We start from the raw sequence: 25,036 nt of genomic DNA, 5'->3' as shown, positions 1-25,036 counted from the left end.
GACTGCACCCTCTTCGGACTCTGGATTGGTATTTGACCTGGCTTCTGTCTTCACCCTCTGACTGACTACTTTTCCCGGCTTCTGACTACTGGTTTGTCTTTCGGAATTTCTGCTGCCTCCTGACCTGACCTTGGATTCTTCTGACGACGGCTATTCATTATCCCTTTGAGGCTCTCAGCTTAGCTGCACCGTGGAAGCAGTTTTACTGCTTTTCTAGTTTGTTTATTTTCCAGCAATTAACTCTATTTGTTTTCCAAAGCTGAATTGAAGCGTTATTTAGTTTTTTATTGAATGCCAGCATGAGAAATTAGCGTGGCTCGTTTTTGAGTTACTATTGTCCAATCTACTCTCGAAACACTGATAAGTGAAGTGTTTCAAGGATATTTCCTGTGTTTATGTTATTTTTTGGCTTATCTTCGGAATAAACTCTGTTTTGTAACTGGCGTCTGACTCTTGACACCAACATATAGAACCATGTGATCTAAAAAGGAACTGACTATAATCATTGTGAAGTCTATACAGCAAAACAATGCTGATCAAGACTGATCTCTGTGTATCAGTTATATTCTAAGATACTCATTAAAATTGTTTTCCTCCCACAGACTGTAATTCATGTGAAATGTTTGTTTATTATTATAAACTAGTCATAACTAATTATATTGTTGGGCTGGGATTTCAAAAATTAAGGTTTGATTCCTCAGAGCATTGTGAAACATCTGGGTGACCTTGAGCCAGTCATATATTCTGCCTCATACTCAGACTTCCAGGACTATTGTGGAGAGAAAAGGTATGCCATCTTAAGCTCATTGGAGGAAAGGAAGAATTACTGATCTAAAATTGTAATTCTTTACGTACTCATCTGTGAGTACATGGGTCTGATACCTGCAAAAAGTCACACTCATAATGTTCAGGAGCTACCCCCTCATCTTTTCCAGAATGCAAGCTCCTGGAAGAGTCAAAGATATGCTTGTTTGGTTCTGTCATCTGTCAAACAATACACAGCTAGACACAAGAAAGAAGGAAAGGGAGTGGGTTGTTTGAGTTTTCAGATGAGAACTCAAAAAGAAGTAACAACTAAACAATCTATTCTTTTTAGTGCTGACATGACCACTGTCAGAAGCACTACTTTAAATGTTAGTAGCCTAATGTCCACACAGGCAAGGAGTTCAAAGTTCTTTGGCATAGAAATCTCTATAAGGTGGACTGCCCTCCCAGAGAGGTAAATCCACAAAAAACCCTCTATTTATTTTCATAATAGTTAATGGTTTGCAAGCTGCTATAAAGATGCAAGCAATATTCTAATCTAATGAGCCTAAAACCTAAAAATCATGAAGTAAAGAGACTGGAAGATTGTGAGGTGATATTTACTTTCCAAATGTGTTATGAGTTTACACATAATTGTTGCATGCCAGAAGAAAGGTGAACCAAGGTTGTTTCAGACTTTAGGGAGGCAGTAGCTACCAAAATGTCCCCCAAATAATGATGAAAATGGAAGAGAATATTTCATGGGAACTTTGTTTATATTATACAATACTAGAACCTTGAGGCAAAGGATATCTAGAGTGGTGACTAGGAGATGGTTTGAGGCATACCTATCGCAATATTATAACTATGAGGATATGCCATGACCAAAAATGTATTAGGCCTCATTCAACAAGATCATAGGAATCTTCAAATGCTTTTTCACCTGCAGTATGTCCTTGCAGACTATCTGCAATTCTGCAGGATAGGTTGAATCATAGAATCATAGAATCATAGAATAGTAGAGTTGGAAGAGACCACATGGGCCATCCAGTCCAACCCCCTGCTAAGAAGCAGGAAATCGCATTCAAAGCACCCCCAACAGATGGCCATCCAGCCTCTGCTTAAAAGCCTCCAAAGAAGGAGCCTCCACCACGGCCCCGGGGAGAGAGTTCCACTGCCGAACAGCCCTCACAGTGAGGAAGTTCTTCCTGATGTTCAGGTGGAATCTCCTTTCCTGTAGTTTGAAGCCATTGTTCCGTGTCCTAGTCTGCAGGGCAGCAGAAAACAATCTTGCTCCCTCCTCCCTATGACTTCCCTTCACGTATTTGTACATGGCTATCATGTCTCCTCTCAGCCTTCTCTTCTGCAGGCTAAACATGCCCAGCTCTTTAAGCCGCTCGTCATAGGGCTTGTTCTCCAGACCCTTAATCATTTTAGTCGCCCTCCTCTGGACGCTATCCAGCTTGTCAACATCTCCCTTCAACTGTGGTGCCCAAAATTGGACACAGTATTCCAGGTGTGGTCTGACCAAGGCAGAATAGAGGGGGAGGATAACTTCCCTGGATCTAGACGCTATTCCCCTATTGATGCAGGCCAGAATCCCATTGGCTTTTTTAGCAGCCGCATCACATTGTTGGCTCATGTTTAACTTGTTGTCCACGAGGACTCCAAGGTCTTTTTTGCACACACTGCTGTCAAGCCAGGCGTCCCCCATTCTGTATCTTTGATTTCCATTTTTTCTCACAAAGACTTCAATGTTTGTGAGAAACTAGAAGTTGGACCAATAAAAATCAGCATGTGCACCTTTTGGAAAGACTTTCATACAGAAGACTTGGATAAATTCCAATCATTGTGGATTGCTCTTCTATGCCATGTTGAGAAACATAATTCCAGTTTTTGTCTGCTAAGCAACTAAAGCCCTTCCCCTTCTCCAGCAGTTTTATTATCAAGACTTAACTAACCTAAATTATCCGAATAATAACTTGCACCTAGTAACCAATTGGTTTTGCTTTGTTTATTTTTCTTGTTTTTTCCAGGGAGAGCATGGATTGCTCCTTCCACGATCCAAAAATGAAACTTCACAGTACATTCAATGTTTATACTGTATTTCAATGCAATATAGCTGCCCCCACGTGATAGTGACACCCCCCCTTTGGTGATGGCAAAGTGGGACTTTTGTCTTTTTCTTCATAACGGTCACATCCCCTGCCTGTGCACCTGCCCCTTGGAGCAGTCCCTGTAGCTGGGAGGGGCAGGCATGTGGGAGGGGAAAGGCGTGTGGGTTGGGAGGCTTGTGGCAGCAAGGGAAGCAAGAGAAGCCTCCCAGCACTCCTCTGCATGGACCTGCAGGGGTGAAAGCTCACCACTGCACATGCCTGCTACAGAGAGCTATGGGGCCTCCCACAGCTGCAGCCAGCTAATTAGCTAGCTGCAGCCGTGGCAAGATGAGATAATCCTCCCAGAAATCCCTGACAGACACACACAGAGATGAAGGCTCACCCCTATATGCGCATGGGAGGTGGGGAGAGCTATGGGGCCTTCCCTGGCCGAGGGAGGCCTTGTCTCTCTCTCCCACTGGTGAACGAGCAAGGCCTATAGGGCATCCTTTGGCTGCTGGCAGCCAAGGGAGACCTAGTCTTCCAGCGTGCGGGGGCAAAGGAAACCCCTTAGGCTCCACTTACCACCACATGCGGGTGAGTGAGGCCTATGCAGTTGGTAACCAAAGGAAGTCTTGTAGGCCTCGCTCACCTGCGCGTGCATAATAGTTGCACATCCCCCTTTTTTGAAGGGGAAAACAAGGGGGAAAGTGCAACTATTATGCAGTGAAATATGGTATGTCTTATTGTCCATAACTGTTTATTTTGTGCTAATCTCCTGATTCAAAACAACAATATTGAAATAGTGGAATAAGAGCCCTTCCTATAAAAGTATATCTGCTATGAAGATTATTGAAAGTTAATAAGGATGCCTCACTTATAGTAAGAAACAAATGAAAACATTTGTGAGGAGTTGATGTGAATACGAGCAGGACAGTGTCGACTCAGAGCAAGAGCCTGGGTATAGATTTCAAACACATCTCCAATTGGACAGGATCCAATACAGAGCACCTAATTTGAAGAACTATTCACACATGCAAATTCCTCTTGGGTGATTCTTTTAAAAGATGTTTCATTAATCCTTCTGTATTCACAGATCCTATCACTGCTGTTTATTCCAGAATGTGCCATATTGACGATCTTTCAACAGAACCTCAGACAATGAAGGTAATGGAAGATACTGGATGGCCAGTTTAGAGCAGTTTGGTCAGCAACTTTTAATAAACTTTCCTAGAAATACATATAGGGATGGGGTGAAGTGAGCAGTTTTAATGTTCTTGAGTAGTAAATTACCAAAATGAAGTATATTGCTTAAAATGAGCTTCTGAGATTCTAACACTGCTAAGTATTCCTGTGTCTTGTGGTCTCTTCCAGCTCTATGTTTTTATATGAAATGGATCTGAAATCTGAAGAATTTGAAGGAAAGGGATTTAAGTTTTTAATATAGTGAGAGAACAACGAACAAAGTGTAAAAAGAAAACAGATGAGATGAAGTGCTACTTGGCAAGAACTAGAGACTGGAAGCACAAATAATTTTCTAGACCTTTTTGCTCTCACAGCAGATAAAAAGAAACTGAGTAGTGGTTGTAGTATGTGAATTAGAGAACAGGAGGGATGGGTTTGTTCCTACTAAAGATACTCAGCTATAGAATATCAGGATGTGGCTATGTAGAGGAACCAGACTCGTATACTTGAGTTCAGATATGACAAAGAAGAACACATACAACTACATAACTGTACAATAGTATTTTATAAAATATTTAACATTATTCCTTCTCCTACTGCACCTACTGTAAAAATATTTTATTTAAGGTTTAGAAAACACATACCACCAGACTGCTGAGAAGCACTTGCAGTTCCATTGCTTGAAACATCATTTTTCTCTGGTTCGGGTGGTAAAGAACCAGTATCTCCCAAATTTTCATTCAAGGTCCTCAAGATAGTAGTAATGTCACTTTGACTGAGGATCAGCTTTCAGGGGAAAAGAAATAAAAATGGGTATTACACTTAGTGCATAACAGTAAACATCATTTGAATTTGAGATAACATATAGTCCACTGAAAAGCAAAGTATCTGTTTATAAAATATATTATGTTATTTTACTATGTAATGCATGTAAAAAAAGAAATAAATCTTTCCACATTTCTTTTCTCTAATATTCTAATATAGGGACACACCTACCTACAGCTCAAGAAAAGTACTTACAGTATTTCATGAAACACTCTAGGACACCAAACCTTATAGTAGATGCAGACATCTTTCAGATGCCATGGGACTCACTAGCTAAAATTCAATTATAAGTACCAACCAGAGTTAACATATACCCTCCCCTTGCATCACCCCTGTATCAAAAAACATTTGTTAAGTCAAATTTTAGCATAAGTTCTACTGATTCTGTTTTACTTAGAACTAACAAGCAGATGTATGCTTTTGTTTTTTAGTTATCTGCTACACAGAAGAATGAGGAGCCTCCAGTGGCGCAGCGGATTAAACCGCAGGGCTGCTGAACTTGCTGACCAAAAGGCTGGCAGTTTGAATCCGGGGAGCGGTGTGAGCTCCCACTACTTAGCCCCAGCTTCTGTCAACCTAGCAGTTCAAAAACATGCAAATGTGAGTAGATCAATAGGTACCACTTTTGTGGGAAGGTAATGGTGTTCCATGCAGTCATGCTGGTCACATGACCTACGGACAATGCCGGCTCTTTGGCTTAGAAATGGAGATGAGCACCAACCCCCAGAGTTGGACACGACTAGACTTAATGTCTGGGGAAACCTTTACCTGAACCTTACACAGAAGAATGAGAGGTGATACCCACCATAAATAACCATTCTAGCAAAGTTGAAGGAAAGGAGCCCCAGTGGCAAAGTGTGTTAAAGCACTGAGCTGATGAACTTGCAGACCGAAAGGTCCCAGGGTCAAACTCCGGGAGCGGCCGCTGTTAGCTCCAGCTTCTGCTAACCTAGCAGTTCGAAAACATGCCAATGTGAGTAAATCAATAGCCAGCCACGTGACCTTGGAGGTGTCTATGGACAACGCCGGCTCTTCATCTTAGAAATGGAGATGAGCACCAACCCCCAGAGTCAGACATGACTGGACTTAAGGGGAAACCTTTACCTTTAAAGTTGAAGGAGCAATCCATAACAACTGTAATATTGCCTCTTGTCAGCTGATAAAAGCTGCCAGCTTTGAACATTATTCAGATAAAAATATAAAGCGGAGAGAAAATGGGTAGCTTTTTAAAACACAATCATGAGTGGAGGTGAACTGCTATTGAACAAACAATTTAGAACCCTCGGGACATATTGAAGGGCAGGGGATGTATGTATCCAAAGGCTGTGAGTCCTGACTTACATTGGTCCACCATATAATTTTTGATAAATGTTGATGTGTCTTTTTTTCCTGCTGCCTCACATATTTCTCCACATGACAGTAATCTGAATGCAGTTGTACTTATTATTAATATTGTAAAATGAGCCCATACTTATTGCAATGTTGGCATGTGTGAACAGTAATAGCATAATTACCGTATATACTCGAAGATTAGCCGAGTTTCTCAGCCCTTATTTATGAGCTGAAAAAGCCTTCCTCAGCTTATAATCGGGTCAAGGTCAAGGCCGGCAATGGAGCCTGCAGGCTATTGATTGCAATATGTGATCTATTTCTCTCTTCTCCCCTTATCAGTGTTTTCTTTTGCAAAGCCTCCCTCTCTCTTAATCAAGGGAATGTTTTCAAAAGCAAAAGACACCCTTGCAAGTCAGGAAGAAGAAAAATATATATTCATTAATCTTATGAAAGCATTTTCCCCTGAAATATTTGTTAAACTCTCCTACAGATATATAGACATTAACCCTTTGCAAGCTTTTGCAATCTCTAAGTACCCTTATATGTGTATCTATCTATATACATTAATTTTATATATGAATTTACCCTCATATGTTTGCAAGTCTCTGCAAAATCTATATAAAGAGAGATGTCTGGATAGATATGAATATATTATTACCTACCTATATATAGGGCTTGGAAATATTACAGGGGGAAATGAACACACAAATATATATAAACATGTCTATATATATATATATATATATATATATATATATATATATATATATGGCTTAAAATACTGTAGGGGAAATGCACACACACATACGTAGAGAGAGGGGTGGATTTCCAAACATTTCAGGGGAAAATATATAAGCATTGAATATTTGCCTGTTACTATGTTGGAAGCTGGCCTGAGTCCCCATGGGGAGATATGATACCATATTGTTTTTGTTGCCCCTACTTTTCCACTTATAGAGCTAGTGTTGTGACTGCGCCTTCGGGGATTATGGTTGATGGTGATGGGATCCGAAGAGGAAGAAAAAACCCTCATTCACTGGAGGAGTTGCGCAGGAAGCTACTTAGAGAGCTATATGGGGGATCTTCTGAGGAAGATTCAGATGGGGAGTTTGGGGAAATGGATGCTGAGGAACAGGTGGTGGCTGGGGAAGTGGGCACTGAATGGGCACAGCCACCAGAGATGTCTGGGGATTTGGGGCCTATGGATACTACTGAACCTGGGGTTTCTGCAGGAGCTGATCCCACTTGGGATGCTTGGAGAAGGGAGGATGGTTCTTTAAGTGTTCATGGGGCTAAGTATGGGCAGGATGATTGGGACTCCGATGAATTGCTAGGTACTCCAGATCCACGAGCTCTAGCTGTGTGGAGTTCGGACTCTGAGTAGATTTGGGACACTTGGTGTTTGGGTGTGAGTGTTTGGTCACCCAGGAGGAAGGGGAATAAAATGGGAATGTTTGGCCAATGCACTTTGCGTGTGGCAAGGTGTTGCTGAGGCGCCATTGGGATCTCTGTGTTTCCGTGAAGACTGGACTTGGACTGTGATTCGGATCTGCTGATACCATCTGGCTTGGCTCTCGCTGTGTCTTATCGTGGACCTGGTTTGGATGACTGCACCCTCTTCGGACTTTGGATTGAATTTGACCTGGCTTCTGTCTACGCTCCCTGACTGACGACTACTCCCGGCTTCTGGCTTCTGGAATTTGCTGCTGCCTCCTGACCTGACCTTGGATTCTTCTGACGACGGCTATTCATCATCCCTTTGAAGCTCTCGGCTTTATCTGCACCGTGGAAGCAGTTTTACTGCTCTTCTAGTTTGTTTGTTTTTAAGCCAGTTTGCTGTTTTTCTTTTGGGAACTGTCCCTTTAACTCTGCAGCTTTTGGAAGGTTGCAAGCCTTCGTTTATTTTGCATGTTATTGCAGTCAACTCTATTTGTTTCTTCTAAGCTGAATTGAAGCGTCCTTAGTTTTTATTGAATGCCAGCATGGGAAAATAGCATGGCTTGTTTTTGTGTTATTTTTGGCTTATCTTCAGAATAAACTCTGTTTTGTTTGTTAACTGGCGTCTAACTCTTGACAGCTAGTTTATTGTTTTTCTTTGAAATGCGGTAAATATTCAAAAACATTTAACCTACTGATGCCTCAATCAATGAAATTTTATTGGTATCTATTTTTATTTTGAAATTTACCCGTAGTTGCTGCATTTCCCACCTTCGGCTTATACTCGAGTCAATAAGTTATCCCAGTTTTTTGTGGTAAAATTAGGTGCTTCGGCTTATATTCGGCTTGGCTTATACTCGAGCATATACGGTAAATGCAGCCTTCCAACAATTAGAACTAAAGGTATTGGATTTAATGAAACAAAAATGTCTGAATTTCTGAAACATCCTAACATCCTAAAAACTTACATTCATTGGCTTGAGGCGTCCAGATATTTTAATGTCAGGAATTTCATTATACCAAAGGGCAGCTAAATTGCGTTCTACAGTAACTTCAAGATTTAATGGTTGTAGCAGTGGTATTTCATTTTGTAATACGTCATTCACAACACGTGATCTGTTAAATAAAATTGGAAAATAGTCACAATCCAATTACATCTCACTTGCTGAACATAGGATTACAAGGCATCCACAGCTCTCCTGACAACTAGTGCTTTAATAGAAATATTCCACTAAGCAGAGAATAACTTTGCATTTTAATACACAGAAATATAATATTACCAAGAGTTTATTGGATATGATTTGCTTAATATCTATTTAATCACAACAGACTCTTAATAATGTCTACTCAAAAGCCATTGTGAAATGGTATTTCCTATGTTTCATCTGCCTCTCTCTCAGCTTCAGCTCTTCAGCATACAAAGAATACAGTGATTCACCATCCAAGTAAATCTACATCCCACATATTGATTAAGGTCAACAGAATCGCAGTCATATCAGCTGCAAACTTCAAAAGGGCTGGAAGATTTCATAAGCTCCCTACTAAATCTCACATTCTTACAGAGGAAAAGTGTAGTTACTGTAAATGACAGAAATAATTGTTTTACTATGACAAGGGAATTAACAAGTAACCCCGCACCCTGACCACTAGATAGAAAAATATAACTTCGAATTTGTGTATAGAGAACATGATATAAATGTGCTATAGTTTCTATAAAACCCTTTCACTATTGTATTTATTTAACAATTTAGTTTAGAAAAAAACCTACAAATTTATCTTAATATTACCTGTATACCTTTAGTTCACTCAATTTCACATGTATAGCGTCAAGAATTGGTGGGATACTACATCGAAGTTTTGTTTTAACAAACAAAAAGTCATTCTTTATGGTGATCAAACCAAAATCCGCCACCAGGACATCAGGAGATACTGACGATTGTGGGATTATTAGAACAGGTGCTTTAATTTTAATATCCAGTGCCATTCGGGAACTCTGTTCAGCCAATTCCTTTACACCAGTAGCTGCTTTCTCTGCAGCTTGAACAGTGGCTTCAGTAATTGCCTCTTTTGCTGTTTGAAAATTGTTTACGAAAGCCTAAAAAAGTTATAAAAATACTTCAGCAATAAATGAGTATCTTAGAAGTATTTTAATGCTACACCAACATTAATGATTCATGCATTCACATTGTTCGTACTCTTCTTTTCTGTTTCACACTCTTGTACATCAGTAATAAGCAATTTGTAAGCTGGAAAAAGTATGCAGATACGAAAGAAAAAGGCTGCCATGTGTAAGCAATTAGATGAATTAAAAATAGAAAGTATATCTATTTAAACAATAGCTATACTTTCATGCAACATTAATTATGGCGTACCAAATTTTTAAAACCTAAAAATCTCTCCCCCGCAAGAAAAAAAAAACTACCCATGAACAAACCAAATTTTAAAGCCATGGACTTCAGTTTGTTTTAACCATGGATAATTGTCACATATAACCCCAGATTCCAGCCATAGCCCTGATTTGTTTATTTGTACTACCTAATCTTCACAGCAAGAAACAATGGACACATCTACACTGATGTGGAAGGGCCCTGGATCAGCGCCATGGCAGCCAAACACCACACAGAGTTGACCTGCGATAATGCAGGATAAGGCCATCTTAACATGGCCTTTGCCCCACCTTAACCAAATTCTTGCCCAGAATTCAGAATATCCCCCCAACTTTGGGTCGGTTAAACATTTGAGGTTGGTTTCAAGACAGAACTGCATGGTTAGCAGGCCAGTGCAGATGCTCCCAAAAAATTGAGAATATGAAACAACACTGCTGGTTAATGTGTGCTCACTTTCACATTTCCAAACCAGAAGGCCTGACTCAATCTGTCTAATGGCAACAAAGTTCTCAGTTTTGAAACTGTTACTAGAAGTGAGAGTTAAAGGGATAAAGGGATAAAACCGAGATAAGAAATCGGCCAATGCTTTTATCTGGTCATGTCCCAAAGCAATTAAATCTGGGTAGAATAATTTCCCTCTGATGTTTCAGGAAGGGAGAGAAATCTACCCCTAGGAAGGGAAACTCACTCCTGAAAGAGTTATCATGGGAAAAAGTGTGTCCACTGAAGCTTGATTGTCAATCCTTGTTTCCACAAGAAGCCATTTATTTCAAAATCCTATTATCACAAGGACAGAAAATCAGGTGAAATCTTCTGAACAGGAGCACAGACAGCCTTCCCTAAGCTATCCAAAGCTTTTGTGTGTGTGTGTGTGTGTGTGTGTGTGTGTGTGTGACTAGAGTTAGACTTAAAATACAAATTCAACTTAAGAACAAACCTACAAAACCTATCTTGCGTGTAACTTGGGGACTGCCTGTATAGCACATTCCTCATCCAAAATTCCAAAATCTGAAATACTCGGAGGTGGCTAAGATAGTGACATATTTGATTTCTGATGGTTCAATGCCAAAAATGTTTTTTTCACATATTGTATAAAATTATCTCATGTGCAAATATATAGGTTTAGTATCTCTTATCTGAAATGCTTGGGGGGAGTTTTGCATTTTGGATTGGTTTGGATTTTGGAATACATGCATTTACATATATATCATCATGACATTGTGATATCCCTCAGAAATGGAACACAAGTATAAATAGAAAATTCATTTATGTTTCATTCACATACATATATATATAGTTTGCATGTGTGTATGTATATGTCAGTCCAACGGGAGGCTGCCAGGTTAATAACTGGAGCGGCGTACAGGAAGCGTACCACTCCTCTGTTACGCCAGCTCCACTGGTTGCCAATTAGCTACCGAGCACAATTCAAGGTGCTGGCTTTAGCTTATAAAGCTCTAAACAGTTCCGGCCCAGCTTATCTGTCCGAACGTGTCTCCCGCTACAACCCACCTCGAAGCTTAAGATCGTCAGGTGAGGCCCTGTTCGCGGTCCCGTCAGCCTCACAGGTGTGGCTGGCAGGGACGAGAGACAGGGCCTTTTCAGTAGTGGCTCCCCGCCTATGGAATGCCCTCCCCAGTGAAGTCAGGCAGGCTCCCTCCCTCCTATCTTTCCGTAGGAAAGTCAAAACTTGGTTGTGGGGCCAGGCTTTCGAATAACAATTAGCAGCACTAATTATTATTATGTATGCTGGAACTCAATTGACAGACCCAGTCTTTTAGACTCGAACATGCCCAGCTGTATTTTATAAGGGTTTTTATGAATGTCTGATGTAATTTAATATCTTTTTAATTGATTCACAATGTATTGAACAATTTTATATATTTGTTTTATTGTAAGCCGCCCTGAGTCCCCTATTAGGTAAGAACGGCGGGATATAAATATTGTAATAAATAAATAAATAAATAAATAATAATAATAATAATAATAAAACTTTATTTATACCCCGCCACCATCTCCCCAACGGGGACTCGGGGCGGCTTACATGGGGCCATGCCCAAGACAATACAATAAACCATAACATAATACAATTAAATAATACATTACATAAAATAAACAGTACAACATAAGATCAAAACAGCAATATAACACGAGCGGGCCGCATGAATACTACATTTAAAAACTAGATTAAAAATTAAAACTCTGGGTGAGAAAGGGATCAGAATAAAACCTCGAGGGACGGGACATCAGATAGTGAACCAGTCTAGAGGATAAATATCGGGGGGGAGTAGCATAGAACATTTACTCTCCGAAAGCACACTGGAAGAGCCATGTTTTTAAATCTTTCCTGAAGGCTAAAAGGGTGGGGGCTTGCCTGATTTCAATGGGCAGCGAGTTCCACAAGCGAGGGGCCACCGCAGAAAAGGCCCTTTCCCTTGTTCCTACAAGGCGAGCCTGAGATATAGGTAGTGGCGACAGGAGGGCCTCCCCCGATGATCGGAGAGGTCGGGCAGGTTTATGATAGGAGATACGGTCACGAAGGTAGGCGGGTCCCAAACCGTTTAGGGCTTTATAAATGATGGTCTGCACCTTGAATTGGGACCGGAAGATGAACGGCAGCCAGTGGAGCTCCTTAAACAGGGGAGTAGATCTCTCCCTGTAACTCGCCCCCGTTATTAGTCTGGCTGCCGAACGTTGGACCAGCTGTAACTTCCGGGCCGTCTTCAAGGGAAGCCCCACGTAGAGCGCATTACAGTAGTCCAGTCTAGAGGTAACTAATGCATGCACCACCGTGGTCAAGTCAGACTTCACGAGGTATGGTCGCAGTTGGCGCACAAGTTTGAGTTGTGCAAAAGCCCTCCCGGCCACCGCCGACACCTGCGCTTCAAGCGTCAGCGCTGAATCCAGGAGGACCCCCAAACTGCGGACCTGTGATTTCAGGGGGAGTGCAACCCCGTCCAGCACAGGTTGCCACCCAATACCCCGATCCGACGAGCGACTGACCAGGAGGGCCTCTGTCTTGTCAGGATTGATCCTCAGCTTGTTCCTCCTCATCCAGTCCGCCACAGCGGCCAGGCACTGGTTCAGCACCCGAGGGGCTTCCTTGGAGTCAGGTGGGAACGAGTAGTGGATTTGTGTGTCATCTGCGTAGAGATGGCAACACCCTCCAAAACTCCGGATAACCTCTCCCAGCGGTTTCATGTAGATGTTAAAAAGCATGGGGGATAAAATAGACCCTTGCGGGACCCCACAGGTCAAAGGCCAGGGGTCCGAGCAGGTGTCCCCCAGCTTCACCATCTGGGAACGGCCCTCCAGGAAGGACTGGAGCCACTGCAAAACAGTGCCACCGAGTCCCATCCCGGAGAGCCTCCCCAGAAGGATACCATGGTCGATGGTATCGAAAGCCGCAGAGATGTCCAGGAGAACCAGCAGGGTCACACTCCCCCTGTCCAGTTCCCTGCGGAGGTCATCCACCAAGGCGACCAAAGCCGTCTCAGTGCTGTGCCCAGGCCTGAAGCCAGACTGCGAGCGGTTCAGAAAATCAGTGTCATCGAGGAACTCCTGGAGCTGCGTGGCCACCACCCGCTCCAGAACCTTGCCCAAAAACGGGAGGTTGGAAATTGGTCTGTAGTTGTTACATACAGATGGGTCTAGCGAGGTCTTTTTTAGTAACGGTTTTACCACCGCTTGCTTAAAACAAGATGGAAAAGACCCCTGACCCAGGGAGGCATTTATTATAGCCACAAACCAATCCAACAACCCCTCTTTGGCCTGCTTAACCAGCCAAGAGGGACAAGGATCCAGAGCACAAGTGGTCGCCCTCACAGACCCAAGAATCCCCTCCACGTCATCCGGAAGAACAACCCGGAAAGAATCCCACAAAATCGGACAGACAGGTGCCTCGGTTACCTCCGCTGGAACTACAATTAAACTGGAGTCCAACTCATGGCGTATCTGAGCAACTTTGCCTGCAAAGTGGTGTGCAAAATCGCTGCACCTAGTTGCCAAGTCATCAGGAAGCCCCTGGGTCTCAGGAGGCCGCAGGAGCTCCCCAACAACTCGGAACAACTCCGATGGCCTGTTGGCCGCAGACGCTATGCGGGCAGTCGTGAAAGCTTTCCTGGCTGCTCGCAGAGCCACGGAGTAAGCCTTAATAGCGGCTTTAGCCCGTGCTTGGTCAGACACATCCCGAGATTTCCTCCAGATGCACTCTAGTCCCCTCCTCGCACGCTTCATCACAGCCAGCTCCTCAGTGAACGAAGGAGTCGACATGACTCTACGCAGCGAAAGAGGACGTTCGGGAGCGATCGTGTCAAGTGCCCTTGACAGCTCACTATTATAGCGATCAGCCAGGACATCGACAGGATCGCCAGTCTCCAGAACAGGAAGATCCCCAAGAGACCTCAGGAGTCCATCCGGATCCATCAGCCTCCTGGGGCGGACCATCTTAATGGGTCCACCACCCCTGCGGAGGTTAGAAGACACGGCGAAACTCAAACAGATCAGATGATGGTCAGACCATGACAATGGAAGAATATTTTGCTCTTCCACTCTGACTGTCCCACCGTCCACAATGAAGACGAGGTCCAGCGTGTGTCCCGCCTGATGTGTGGGCCCAGATATAACTTGAGTCAGCCCCATGGTCGTCATGGCAACCATGAAATCCTGAGCTGCACCTGTCAAAGAGGTCTCGGCATGAATATTAAAGTCCCCCAAAACTATGAGTTGTTGGGAGACCAGGGCCGAATTGGAGACCACTTCTGCTAGCTCGGACAGAGAGACTGCTGGGTCGCGGGGTGGACGGTACACCAGCAGAATCCCCAAGCTGTCTCGGGCTCCCACCTTCAGGAAGACACACTCAAACCTCGAAGACTGCGGAACGGCGCATCTGATCAGGGCGATGGACTGCCGAGCAATCACCGCGACTCCTCCTCCCCGCCCCCCAGCCCTGGCCTGCTGATGCACCCCGAAACCTGGTGGGCACAGCTGAGTGAGATTCACACCACCCTGCTCGTCCAACCACGTCTCGGTGATGCATGCCAGATCCGCCCCCTCATCCAGGATCAAATCCTGGATAACAGCTGTTTTACCGTTGACGGATCTGGCGTTCAAAAGCAGGACCTTAAGGCTGGGAGGTCTGTCCTGAAGACTACCACACCTATTCCTCTCCAGGGTCGCAAAAACTCTGTTGCGCTTCTCCCTGGGTCGAAAGTGACCGTTCTTCCTTCTCCCCCAAACCACCTCAATGAGACCCTGCCCGTGGAAACCCTCTCCCCCCTGGAGAGATGACTGATTGAGGTTGCCCATTGAAGGGGATAGTCAGCTGTCCTGAGATAGAAAATCACCAGCAATACTTGGTTGTTTAAAGGAGGGGCCTATCTCCGCTGGTGTAGGAGGAAAGGAGTCATCTAACAGATCATCATCTAGCGTGGGAAGGGGGCTAGGCACTAATGATGTCTGAGAACGGGACTGAGAGGTAACATAGACATGGCCTAAACCTGGGGGATCTTGTCTACCAAGATTCCGCCTGATGTCCAGGGGGCGAATCAATGGGTCTACTAGTACCCTCCTGAGAGTAATGCCCCACTGTTGAAGTTTGGGCCTATACAAAAACAATTCCTCCATCAGTGTTCTGTCTTCCAATCCAATGAGAAGACAAATGGAGCGGTTCCAGGACTGAAAGTCTCTACGAAGCCAGTCGATAGTCTTGATCTTCACTTTCGACCAGCTTAAAGATACAATTTGTGAGAGAGACGTCCGGACCGCTCGCTTAGATGTCCATCTTCCTCTGTTCAATAGTGAGTCTTGCACTTCCACTGCCACCTTATTAGTTCGCAACAGATGTTGGGAATTGCAGTAAGTGTCCAGGGAGTGTCCAAACAGTTCTGGGGACAGCGTGTTGTTTGTCCTCTGAGAGACTCTATTAGTTTCCTTCCGGCCGTCCCTCCCCTGACTCTGACTCTCTTCCCCAGATAGAGACTCCACCCCATCCCTGGCCCCTTCCAAGCCTGACCTATTGCCTTCCTTCTGCTCCTCTAGCTTTTTTCTTCCCTGGCTTTCCAGAGCATTTAATTCCTCATTAATATTAATAAAGCTGGTTGGTACAGTTTGTATAATGTCTATAGGAGAAGGATTCTTCACCATTAGGGAAATTCCTTTGAAAAGATGGTCAATTTTCTTGTTCAGTGTCTCCAACTGTTGTAAAACAGTACTGAACGATTTTCCCAGTAGATCACATAGGAAAAATATGTATATGTATGTGTATATGTATATATCCCTGGATGATAATTTTATGTATAATATTTGAAATGAATAATTTTGTGCATGAAGCAAACTTTGTATACATTCGGACATCAGAAAAGTAAAGCTGTTACTATCTCAGCCATTCATGTAGACAAGTGTAGATTTTAGACTATTTCAGATTTTGGTTAAGGGATTCTGGATAAGGGATGCTCAACCTGTATAGGCAACTATACCTGTATATGCAAATATAATTGAAAAAAATGCAATCCAAAATACTTCTGGTCTTGAGCATTTCAGATAAGGGATACTCAACTAATAAGACATGATTCTGCACACACAAACACTCCTCTGATCAAGGTGCATTTTTAATTCTACAATACAGCAGAATTCTAGAAAAAAGAGCATTCAGAAGTCATGGTGTGATAGCTGATGTCAATCCAACACAACAGGACTTCAAGCATAATTTTGAAATCTTACTCGTATGATTTTACAGTCAACTTTGAAAAGATTCTGTTTATATTTCATTTCAAGAGTATGGGTTAGTGTAACAGGGTTGCCCTGACAAAGGGAACTGTTGAGGGACAGATGATGCTGAAGGGAAAGAAAAGGCAGGAAAGCTGGTGGAGAGTAGAAGAGAACAAGGGAAAAGAAAGGGTTAATGGTTAGCAATGTATGTGGACAAAGGGTGGGCTGGTGACAGTAAAAACAAACATCATAGCTCTAGTGAAAAATGGTATTTCTAGTGAAAAGTTTTCCCAGATCATTCAGTACAGGATAAGCAAGAAATGGTTTTATATAAAAGATATTCAGCAGGATTGAAAGGTGTGTCTATGATTGCTGAAATGTAATGGTGTGGTGAAACAAATAAAAAACATAAATTTGGTTCAAAAGAAAATGCACGGGAAAATCTGAGCTTTGTTTTAAAGCAGCAACATGTTCCTGGAAGCACATTTTTCCCTTTAAACAAGACATACTCTTTTGGTCCACTTTGTTTTAGAATGAAAATGTGGGGAATTTTACTACTGTAACTGTGGCAGTGAATTTTGGCACCACACTGCCAGTTTATGCACCATATGTTGCTTATCTCTGTCAATTATTTGCTATGTTTTCTAAAACAAATATAAACTTACCAAAATAGCAGAAACAAATTTGTTGACATAAACAATTTCAATGCATCCAAAAATTAAATAAATGCGGCTGTCAACAGCGTTCACATTTGCATAAGAAACACCCTCTGTGGCAAACATGTATGTCACCATCTTGAAACTGAAGACTTCTTTCCCAGTAATATAGAGAGCCTTGAATTGGAGACAAAATGGTGTAACGATTAAGACTGTAATTTTATATTTATATGCAGCAACAAACATTATGGGTTGATTCAAAGGTAGCCTTCTGTTTTGCAGTGGTTCTCTACCTGTGGGTCCCCAGATGTTTTGGCCTTCAACTCCCAGAAATCCTAACAGCTGGTATACTGGTTGGGATTTCTGGGAGTTGTAGGCCAAAAAACCTTGGAGCCCACAGGCTGAGAACCACTGGTTTAGAGTGACTGCCTAGTCAGAGTGTGCATGAAAACTCCTTGATTCTAGTGTAGCCTTCCACAAGTAGAAGTGACAGGGAAATTATTTTTACTAATTCCTCTTTACCCCATGCCTTCTCCCATCTATTCAGTTTCTCAAATGATGCTCCTCCAGATGTTTTAGACTTCAGCTCCCACAATTCCTAAAAGCTGGAATTTCTGAGAGCTGAAGTCCAAAACACCTGGAGGAGCAGAGTTTGAGAAACACTACTCTAGAGCAAATTTTCAATAAGAAAATGAATATGAAATGTAAGGTGCTCTCTTCTTCATGCCATCCTATGCTTTTTCAGAGTCTGGCTATTCTCTTTTTTTGCAATAGAACTCACAGAATCCCACAGCTAGCATAGACAGTATTTTTTTTTCTATAGATTTAGCAGACCTGACGGTGTAGGGGAAATTTACGGAAAACCACTGTAATATCAAGGAGATAGGTTTGCTGTGCATAGTTGCTCTATTCATTTCTATGTTCACTAAAAGAATAAAGTCTCCTTTCTGTTCTCTGCAAACTTTCAAGGCCGAGATCTAATTGGGACAGTATGGCCTTGGCTTATCTTGGGAGTAACGGGAAGATATTATCATGTTAAAACAACTGGGGAAAACAGATTTGATTGGTTAATATGTTTTCCTGGCAGCATGTATTACCTAGGCTTGGCCAGATAAAAAAACCTTCACATAACAGCCTAAAAATTGAACCTTGATGCAGGCTGATGACTGGGAAGGTTCTGCATGCTGGCCAAAACTGGAGTCTTCCTCATTGCTGTTCTAGAAGTTCCCAACAAGTGACTGAGGAAACTTGCTTGGTTTTTATTTCTTTTCTATGATTCTGTTATTATACCTGCTTCTACAATAATTTTCTTTATAAACTACTTGAGTACTTACTGTCTCCGGATCCAAAAAAGAACCTTTGCCTCTGGCAAAACAGCAGTGTCCTCCCCCCACAATTTTGGACCTGTGTAAATAGTAGGGCCAGTTCTGAGACATAATCAGAAGCAACTATTTGCACTGCCATCCATATCTCCCAGGCTCAGACAGCCCAAAGACACAGGTTGGTGCTGCATCATGTCAGTCTCCAGCTGTGACATGGATTCTATCAGTTGGCCATCACAGCAACATCAGCTGAAACATTGGGGTTATTGGGGAAAGGAAAGGTGCATAGCATGGGGGAGAGCAGGGGGCGACTCCTCTTCCCCCCTTTCCCTGTTGCTCTGACTGATGTCACTGCAGGCAATGTCCAACCAAGAGGACCCATGCCACGGCTGGAAACCGCCACGACACAGAGAATAAGAGGGGACAGTAAGGATGGTTGTCTGGTAGTACAATAGTATGTTTGATGGAACTGTGCAGTCAGGACTACCTTCTGCCTCTGCAATGGCTGAAGGGTGCCTGTTGAACCCATCCTGGGGCTGATTCAATGTACACCACACTGAATTGGCCCTGGGATAGTGGGTCAGTTTAGATCCACCCTCAGCAAGAGGAAGAAGACTGAATTTAATGTGCTGTGGAGTCAAGACAAGACCTTATACTTAACTTCCATCTAGCACATATCAATGCTATAAAAATGACTCCTACCTTTTTATACAGAGCAGCCTCATCGCAATCCACAATGACTATATTCTTTAACTTAGCTGATATTTCAGTTGTTTCCTTCTTCATCATCACCTCGCTATCAAGACCTAAATATGACAGTTACAATCAGCAAATTTAATATGGTACAATATTTTTAAAGCACTTCCTCTAGGATAGGGATGTTAAAGGCATCATCCCAAGATGCATACATGCAGACCACCCCCCAAAGCCAATACACATTCTCTCCAAAAAAAAATTGAAAGAAAAATAAAGTGCAATCCAAATTCCAATGGCAGCTTGGTAGCAATGTCACCAGGTTCTGAGTCCCTATAAACCATTTTCTGGCTAGTAGAGTATTTCCTAACAGAATTGACTTGTTAGTCACTTCCTATGGGAAAAAGGCCTTTCCTGGACCTATAAGACACAGAGAGATACTAAATAAGGCAAAACTACTTCAAAGGCCTGGAGTGAAAATGTTTTTTAAAAACCACTTTCAGGGGTGGGGCATCCTTTCTGAGGGGGGGCAATGAAACCTCCCACTTCCAAAAGTTATCCACTCCATTTATGGATTTTGTTTTACCTTCAACACAAATTTCAGCTATCCTGCGTCTTTGTTCTCTGATAAAGATTCGTAAACATGACAGTTCGGCATAAACATAGAGATCGCAAACATCTTGGTATTTTGAATTGTTTGAAGCTATGCCAAGTAAAAAAAAAAAGAAATATTATTTTATAACAAGAACAGAAAAACTTCCCATTAGACATCTGATGTTCAATTTGTGATAGAATGGGGTTGGGAACTATGGCCCTCCAAATGTTTTTGAATTGCAACTCTTGTTGCCTATGTTGAATATGGTTGCCTATGCTGGCTACAGCTGATAGGAATTGTAATCCAAAATACCTGGAAGGCTTCCCAATGTGGAAGAAACTTTTACAAAATCACAGTGTAATACATAAATAAAGCAATGAAAGAAGAAAAATCTACAGATTGATTTTCTTTAAAGATTTTGCTGGTTTATTTTTTTGTAAGTTCACTCATAAAGAGACTACTCTCAAGAGTTTTAAAAATACTATGTCTAAGTAATACAAAGAAGTACAATATTCACATGGGGCATAAGATCCCAGTGAAAGTAAAAAAAACCATGATTAAAGAAATTGCTATGTTTTACCTGACTAGAGGAAGTTGGCCAAAAAAAATCACACTGGAGAACCTAACAGATTCCTAGAGAATTTTTAAAATAAAATCCATGAATATTCAAATTCATAAACGTCAAAAACAAAATCTGTGGAGGGACACCTATAATGTCTTTCTCAAGCATTGCATTCAGGAAGAAAGTATCAATGAATGGCTCGTTCTTGCAGAATGTGAGTGCATGATGGAGAATTCTGGAAATACATTGTCTGGGACCTGAGGGATTTCTTTAACTTCTAGTAAGTAACACACAGAAACAAGAAAGAAACAAGAATTCACTAAAGAGCTAGTATTTTCTGTCAGTTATATATGCATCACTAGTAATTTCCCCATAATATTCCACAGTGTTAACATATATTGTTCTCCTTCTCCAATCCCATCCATAAACCCCAGAATTATTTTCATCTGGTACTTTGGACAAGTTTATGTTTTTCCAAAATTTTCAGTACTGAAAAGGAATTTGTATAATCACCCAGAACTTTTTTGGATTCTGGTCTAATTAAGCCTGAAGTTAAGTTCATGCACCTTGTGAAATTCTAGGATATAAAATCAGGTGGAAAGGTAGTTAGGAAAAATTTGAGATTAGAACTAGAAGACCTTACTCAATTTCTTAACTTCCTTCTTCTCTTCTTTTTCCTGGACAAACTCTACTGGAGCTGCTTCCTGGCTGGGAATTAGATTACTTAAGAAAGTCATATTATTCAGAAGTGCTTCCGTGTGTAAATGGATATCTATAGAGGAAAAATTCACCTAACAAAAAAATAATTAGTAAGAATGTGTTTTAAATACACCATCTTGAGCATAGCAATTAGGCTTCTGCAATTCAGGTAAATCGCAATCAGTTTCGGTGTCCCGGATTTCAATGGGGTGTCCCGGATTTCAATGTCTTCCCCGAATTGGGGAGGACAGAAATACATTTTCGATGAAGTGGAAAGATTCATTTTCTATCTAGCCCACTGGTGGCAATGGGGGGGGGGGGACTTCGTACAGGCTCCCCTTCCCCTGTCATTTTAGGTGCCGCCTGTCCTTATATCCTTCATTAAGATCTGAATTAAAAGCATCAAGGTTAAGATACCCCTCTTTCTGTGATCCTTTCCCTTCCGTCTATAAAGGAGACCATGTTTAATGCTTTGTTAAAGCTATTTCTACTCTACAGGAGCTGAATGCACGCGCTCTTTCCCTACAGGAGGCAGTTTTCCAAGGTATTTTAAGGAGATTTCCAGGGAAGGAAGAGGGATCAACCTGGAGGTATCCTACCTTGGGCGTCCTTTAAAAAGCCCTCTCTTCTCTCTTGATTTGGAGGCACTGGAGTGGAAAGGAGAACTGGCATGCCTCTTCCCCCCCCCCCTCACGCTTTAATCTCCTTTCTGCTTCCAAATCAAGAGAGGGCTTAAGAAGCCTCGATTCCTGTGGTCTTTTTACTTTTAACGGCTGCCTCCCTCCCACCACTCCATGTGTAACTGAAAGAAGCCAGTTTTTGACAGCCACTGTTCTGTTGTGGTCAGTAAAAAAAATGGCAGCGGAGCCCATGTCATTGCGGGGTTCCAAATGAACAAAACAAGCTGAAGGCAAACATCCATAATGAATTAATGCACAAGCCTAATAGCATTATTGAAAGAGAAATAATCACTACCTTTGTCAGCTGTAGGATATTGTTATAGGTAGTACTCAGGTCTGGAGCATTAATATCTGCCTGTTACCAGAAAGTAAGAATGCAAGTTAAAACCCAGAAAGATTGCATACTGTACAACTATATCTAAAATCTAATGGATAGCTATATCCAGTTTCTGTGTATGCTTTTGCTAGCATAATATTCACCCTGATGGACTAGACTAAAGAACATCCTGTTCGGCAAGCTACTCCAACTCTGGTCAGCCCCAGGAAGTTCTACAACAGAGTATTAAGGCAGCAATACTTCCATGCTGTTTGTCTTCTAGAGGAAGACCAATACAGCTCAATGGTTGGAAACTGTGGGTGAGGGGTCAGGAACCAATTTCTCCACACATGCAGTTCCCTACATTAAGTATCCAAATATTTGAAAGTAAGGAAGTATTCTCACAGCCAACTTTCTCAAAACAATGATAGGAAATAACTGAGTCTCTTTCGGTTGCAGAAGAAAACAGACATATTGGAAGTACTATAGGGTTCTGGAATGCTTGCAGGGAGTGGTGTGGGGTATTTTTTGTATGTTTCACATGAGAACCATGCTGATTTTTTAAAAAATTGGGGGTGGGGTGGGGAAATTGAGGTACTTCAGAGGCCATAAAAGTGGTCCCGGGGTCACACCTTGCCCTCCCCTGATCTAGACATTGTATTTAAGACCAATTAACAGAAGTCATTCCCATATGTTTTAAAATCCCATTTCAAAAAAGTGGCCAAAATTAACTCTTTCAATATCTAAGAGAATGGGTTTTCTGAAGTATTTCAGAAGTATATTCTGTTTTCCATATCAGTTTCACTAGAATTTTGATAGTAATATAACACATTATTTCTTTTTAAAGTTATATTTTTACACTTTTCCACCTCTATATCACCTTTTTTGAGAAAACATGCAGTATATACTCATGTTTAAGTTGAAAAAAATGTATACCAAAATTTTGACCCCTAAAACAGGAGTCATATTTTACATGGATTAAAATGGTGTGTGCTCCACTGCCACTTCTGACCTTTCTAAATGCCTGAGAAGGAAAATAGTGGCAATGGTGGCCCTTTGACATTAACCTTCCTTGGTAAAAAGAGCTGGGGGGGGGGGGCAGTACTTCTTTTAGGGTAGGCTCTCCCCAATGGACTCTTGCCTGCCCACCCAGATACCCCTCTGGCCATGACTGCAGTTGTTATCAGCCAGCCTGCTTGTATCCTCATCCTCCTCAACCTCTCTGAGGCCAGCAGGCTGGCTATGGATGGAAGAGCTGGAGATGACAGACAAAAGAAAGCACTACCAAGTGGTGGTGGTCCAAAGGCTAAGCTGGAGCAGGCAGGCAAAAGATGAGTTCTCAGCAGCCTCTTGAGTTAAATATTTCTCAATATAATTCTTTGCTCACCATTTGGCTCAACATCCCCTTCCACATGACAGCTCAAGACACTCCTGATTTTGCCTACTTCTGGTAATCCCCAAAGTTCTCAACCTATCCATGGGTCCTGCCAAACTCATGAATTTTGGCCCCCAAATCTGCCCTTGACTTATACACAACTATATACAGTAATCAAAAGTACTCACATTAGCTCAGTCATGGCTGCACGACAGATTTATACATATTATTAGATGTTTTTATCTGCAGCAATGCCATACAAGATTATGTTACTACTTTTTAGATAATTATATACGGCTGTTATAAATATTATCACATAAAATCCATCCTAGAGTAGTTCACAACAAGGATTCAAATCCATTTCCTTTACCTTTATTAACTCAACCGATAGAAGATCTTCCACTAAATTATCCAGGGTTGAAATGATGTAAACTGGCTTGTTTTCATCATCTAATAAAGAGATCTAAATATTAGCATCTACGTTGACACACTCATTTGAGTTATTCCAGTTAAAAATTATGTTGGAAATATATAAATGGCTCTTGAGATAAACATATAATTGCTATGTAAAAGTGTGAGGAATGTCAAGGGCACAGCTCTTTAACTCCACTGAAAGATATGCAAGTTGAGGCTAGAAGCACATTGATGGCAGGCAGCTGGGAGATTGGAAGGGAGAGGAGTAAAACATGGTTGTGCTGGGAGAGAGAGGGGAAGAAGAAAAGACTGAAGGAAAGCAACAAATGAAGGAAGGGAGAAACCTGAAAAACTTTGCTGTAACGAGGATGGAATAAAATAACTTTTCTAAGCACATTGATAAGCCTGACTACATTGTTTATGGACTATTTAACTGAGTTTGGATGACCCAATGGCAAAAGGGGATGCTGTCAATATGGAAGCCACAACTTTTGGAACTCCTCTCACAGGAGAAGAGGAGCACCCTGTAACATCCTGGAATCCTGTTGATTCACTACACAGGTTATAATGACAATACTGATAATAATAATGATGATGATGATAATAACAACAACGACAACAACAACTTCATTCTTGTATCCCGCCACCATCTCGCCGAAGGGACTCAGGGTGAGACACACAGTATAAAGTGCCAAAAACAGAACATAAAATAAAAATACAATTTAAAAATACAGTTGAATAAAACATATAGGCATATTAAACAACAACTTAAAACTCAATTAAAACAGCATTCATCAACCAATGGCAGTGTTGCACCTCAGCAGGGTTTCACCTTGCTCACAGCACCCAACAAGACACCAAGTGTAAAAGTCAAAACTGAAGCATGAGGTCAATAGAAGTCTAAACCAAGAGTATAACAAGGAACAGAAATCCCAAAAACATCCATGGAACAAGGAACAAAACATGAGCATGAAACATGAGTCTCAAACTTGAACGGAGAACAGAGCTAA

General features: G+C 41.9%; 1 protein-coding gene and 1 long non-coding RNA gene across 4 annotated transcripts in view; one reads left to right on the top strand and one right to left on the bottom strand.

Annotated features, from left to right (window-relative positions):
- Positions 1-25,036, bottom strand: part of vps13a (vacuolar protein sorting 13 homolog A) — a 206,501-nt gene that overhangs the window by 112,549 nt on the left and 68,916 nt on the right. For all 3 annotated transcript variants that reach the window (XR_010003415.1, XM_062972011.1, XM_016991003.2), the window contains exons 27-35: positions 23,983-24,062; positions 22,217-22,276; positions 21,186-21,333; positions 19,972-20,088; positions 19,395-19,498; positions 17,380-17,547; positions 9,407-9,714; positions 8,588-8,735; positions 4,670-4,811 (exon numbers count right to left, since the gene is read on the bottom strand). Coding sequence is in view for 2 of the 3 variants with exons in the window: in XM_062972011.1 (XP_062828081.1) it covers positions 4,670-4,811; positions 8,588-8,735; positions 9,407-9,714; positions 17,380-17,547; positions 19,395-19,498; positions 19,972-20,088; positions 21,186-21,333; positions 22,217-22,276; positions 23,983-24,062 (1,275 nt within the window). In the remaining variant the exon portion in view is untranslated. The remainder of the gene's footprint in view (positions 1-4,669; positions 4,812-8,587; positions 8,736-9,406; positions 9,715-17,379; positions 17,548-19,394; positions 19,499-19,971; positions 20,089-21,185; positions 21,334-22,216; positions 22,277-23,982; positions 24,063-25,036) is intronic.
- On the top strand, positions 3,768-8,276 carry LOC134296620 (uncharacterized). The gene is made up of 3 exons (XR_010003416.1): positions 3,768-4,007; positions 5,282-5,450; positions 7,140-8,276. It is a non-coding gene; the product is annotated as an uncharacterized LOC134296620 (long non-coding RNA).

The sequence above is a fragment of the Anolis carolinensis genome, chromosome 2, assembly GCF_035594765.1.
Source record: "Anolis carolinensis isolate JA03-04 chromosome 2, rAnoCar3.1.pri, whole genome shotgun sequence".
Lineage (NCBI taxonomy): Eukaryota > Metazoa > Chordata > Lepidosauria > Squamata > Dactyloidae > Anolis > Anolis carolinensis.
This window is presented reverse-complemented; position numbering and strand designations above follow the sequence as displayed.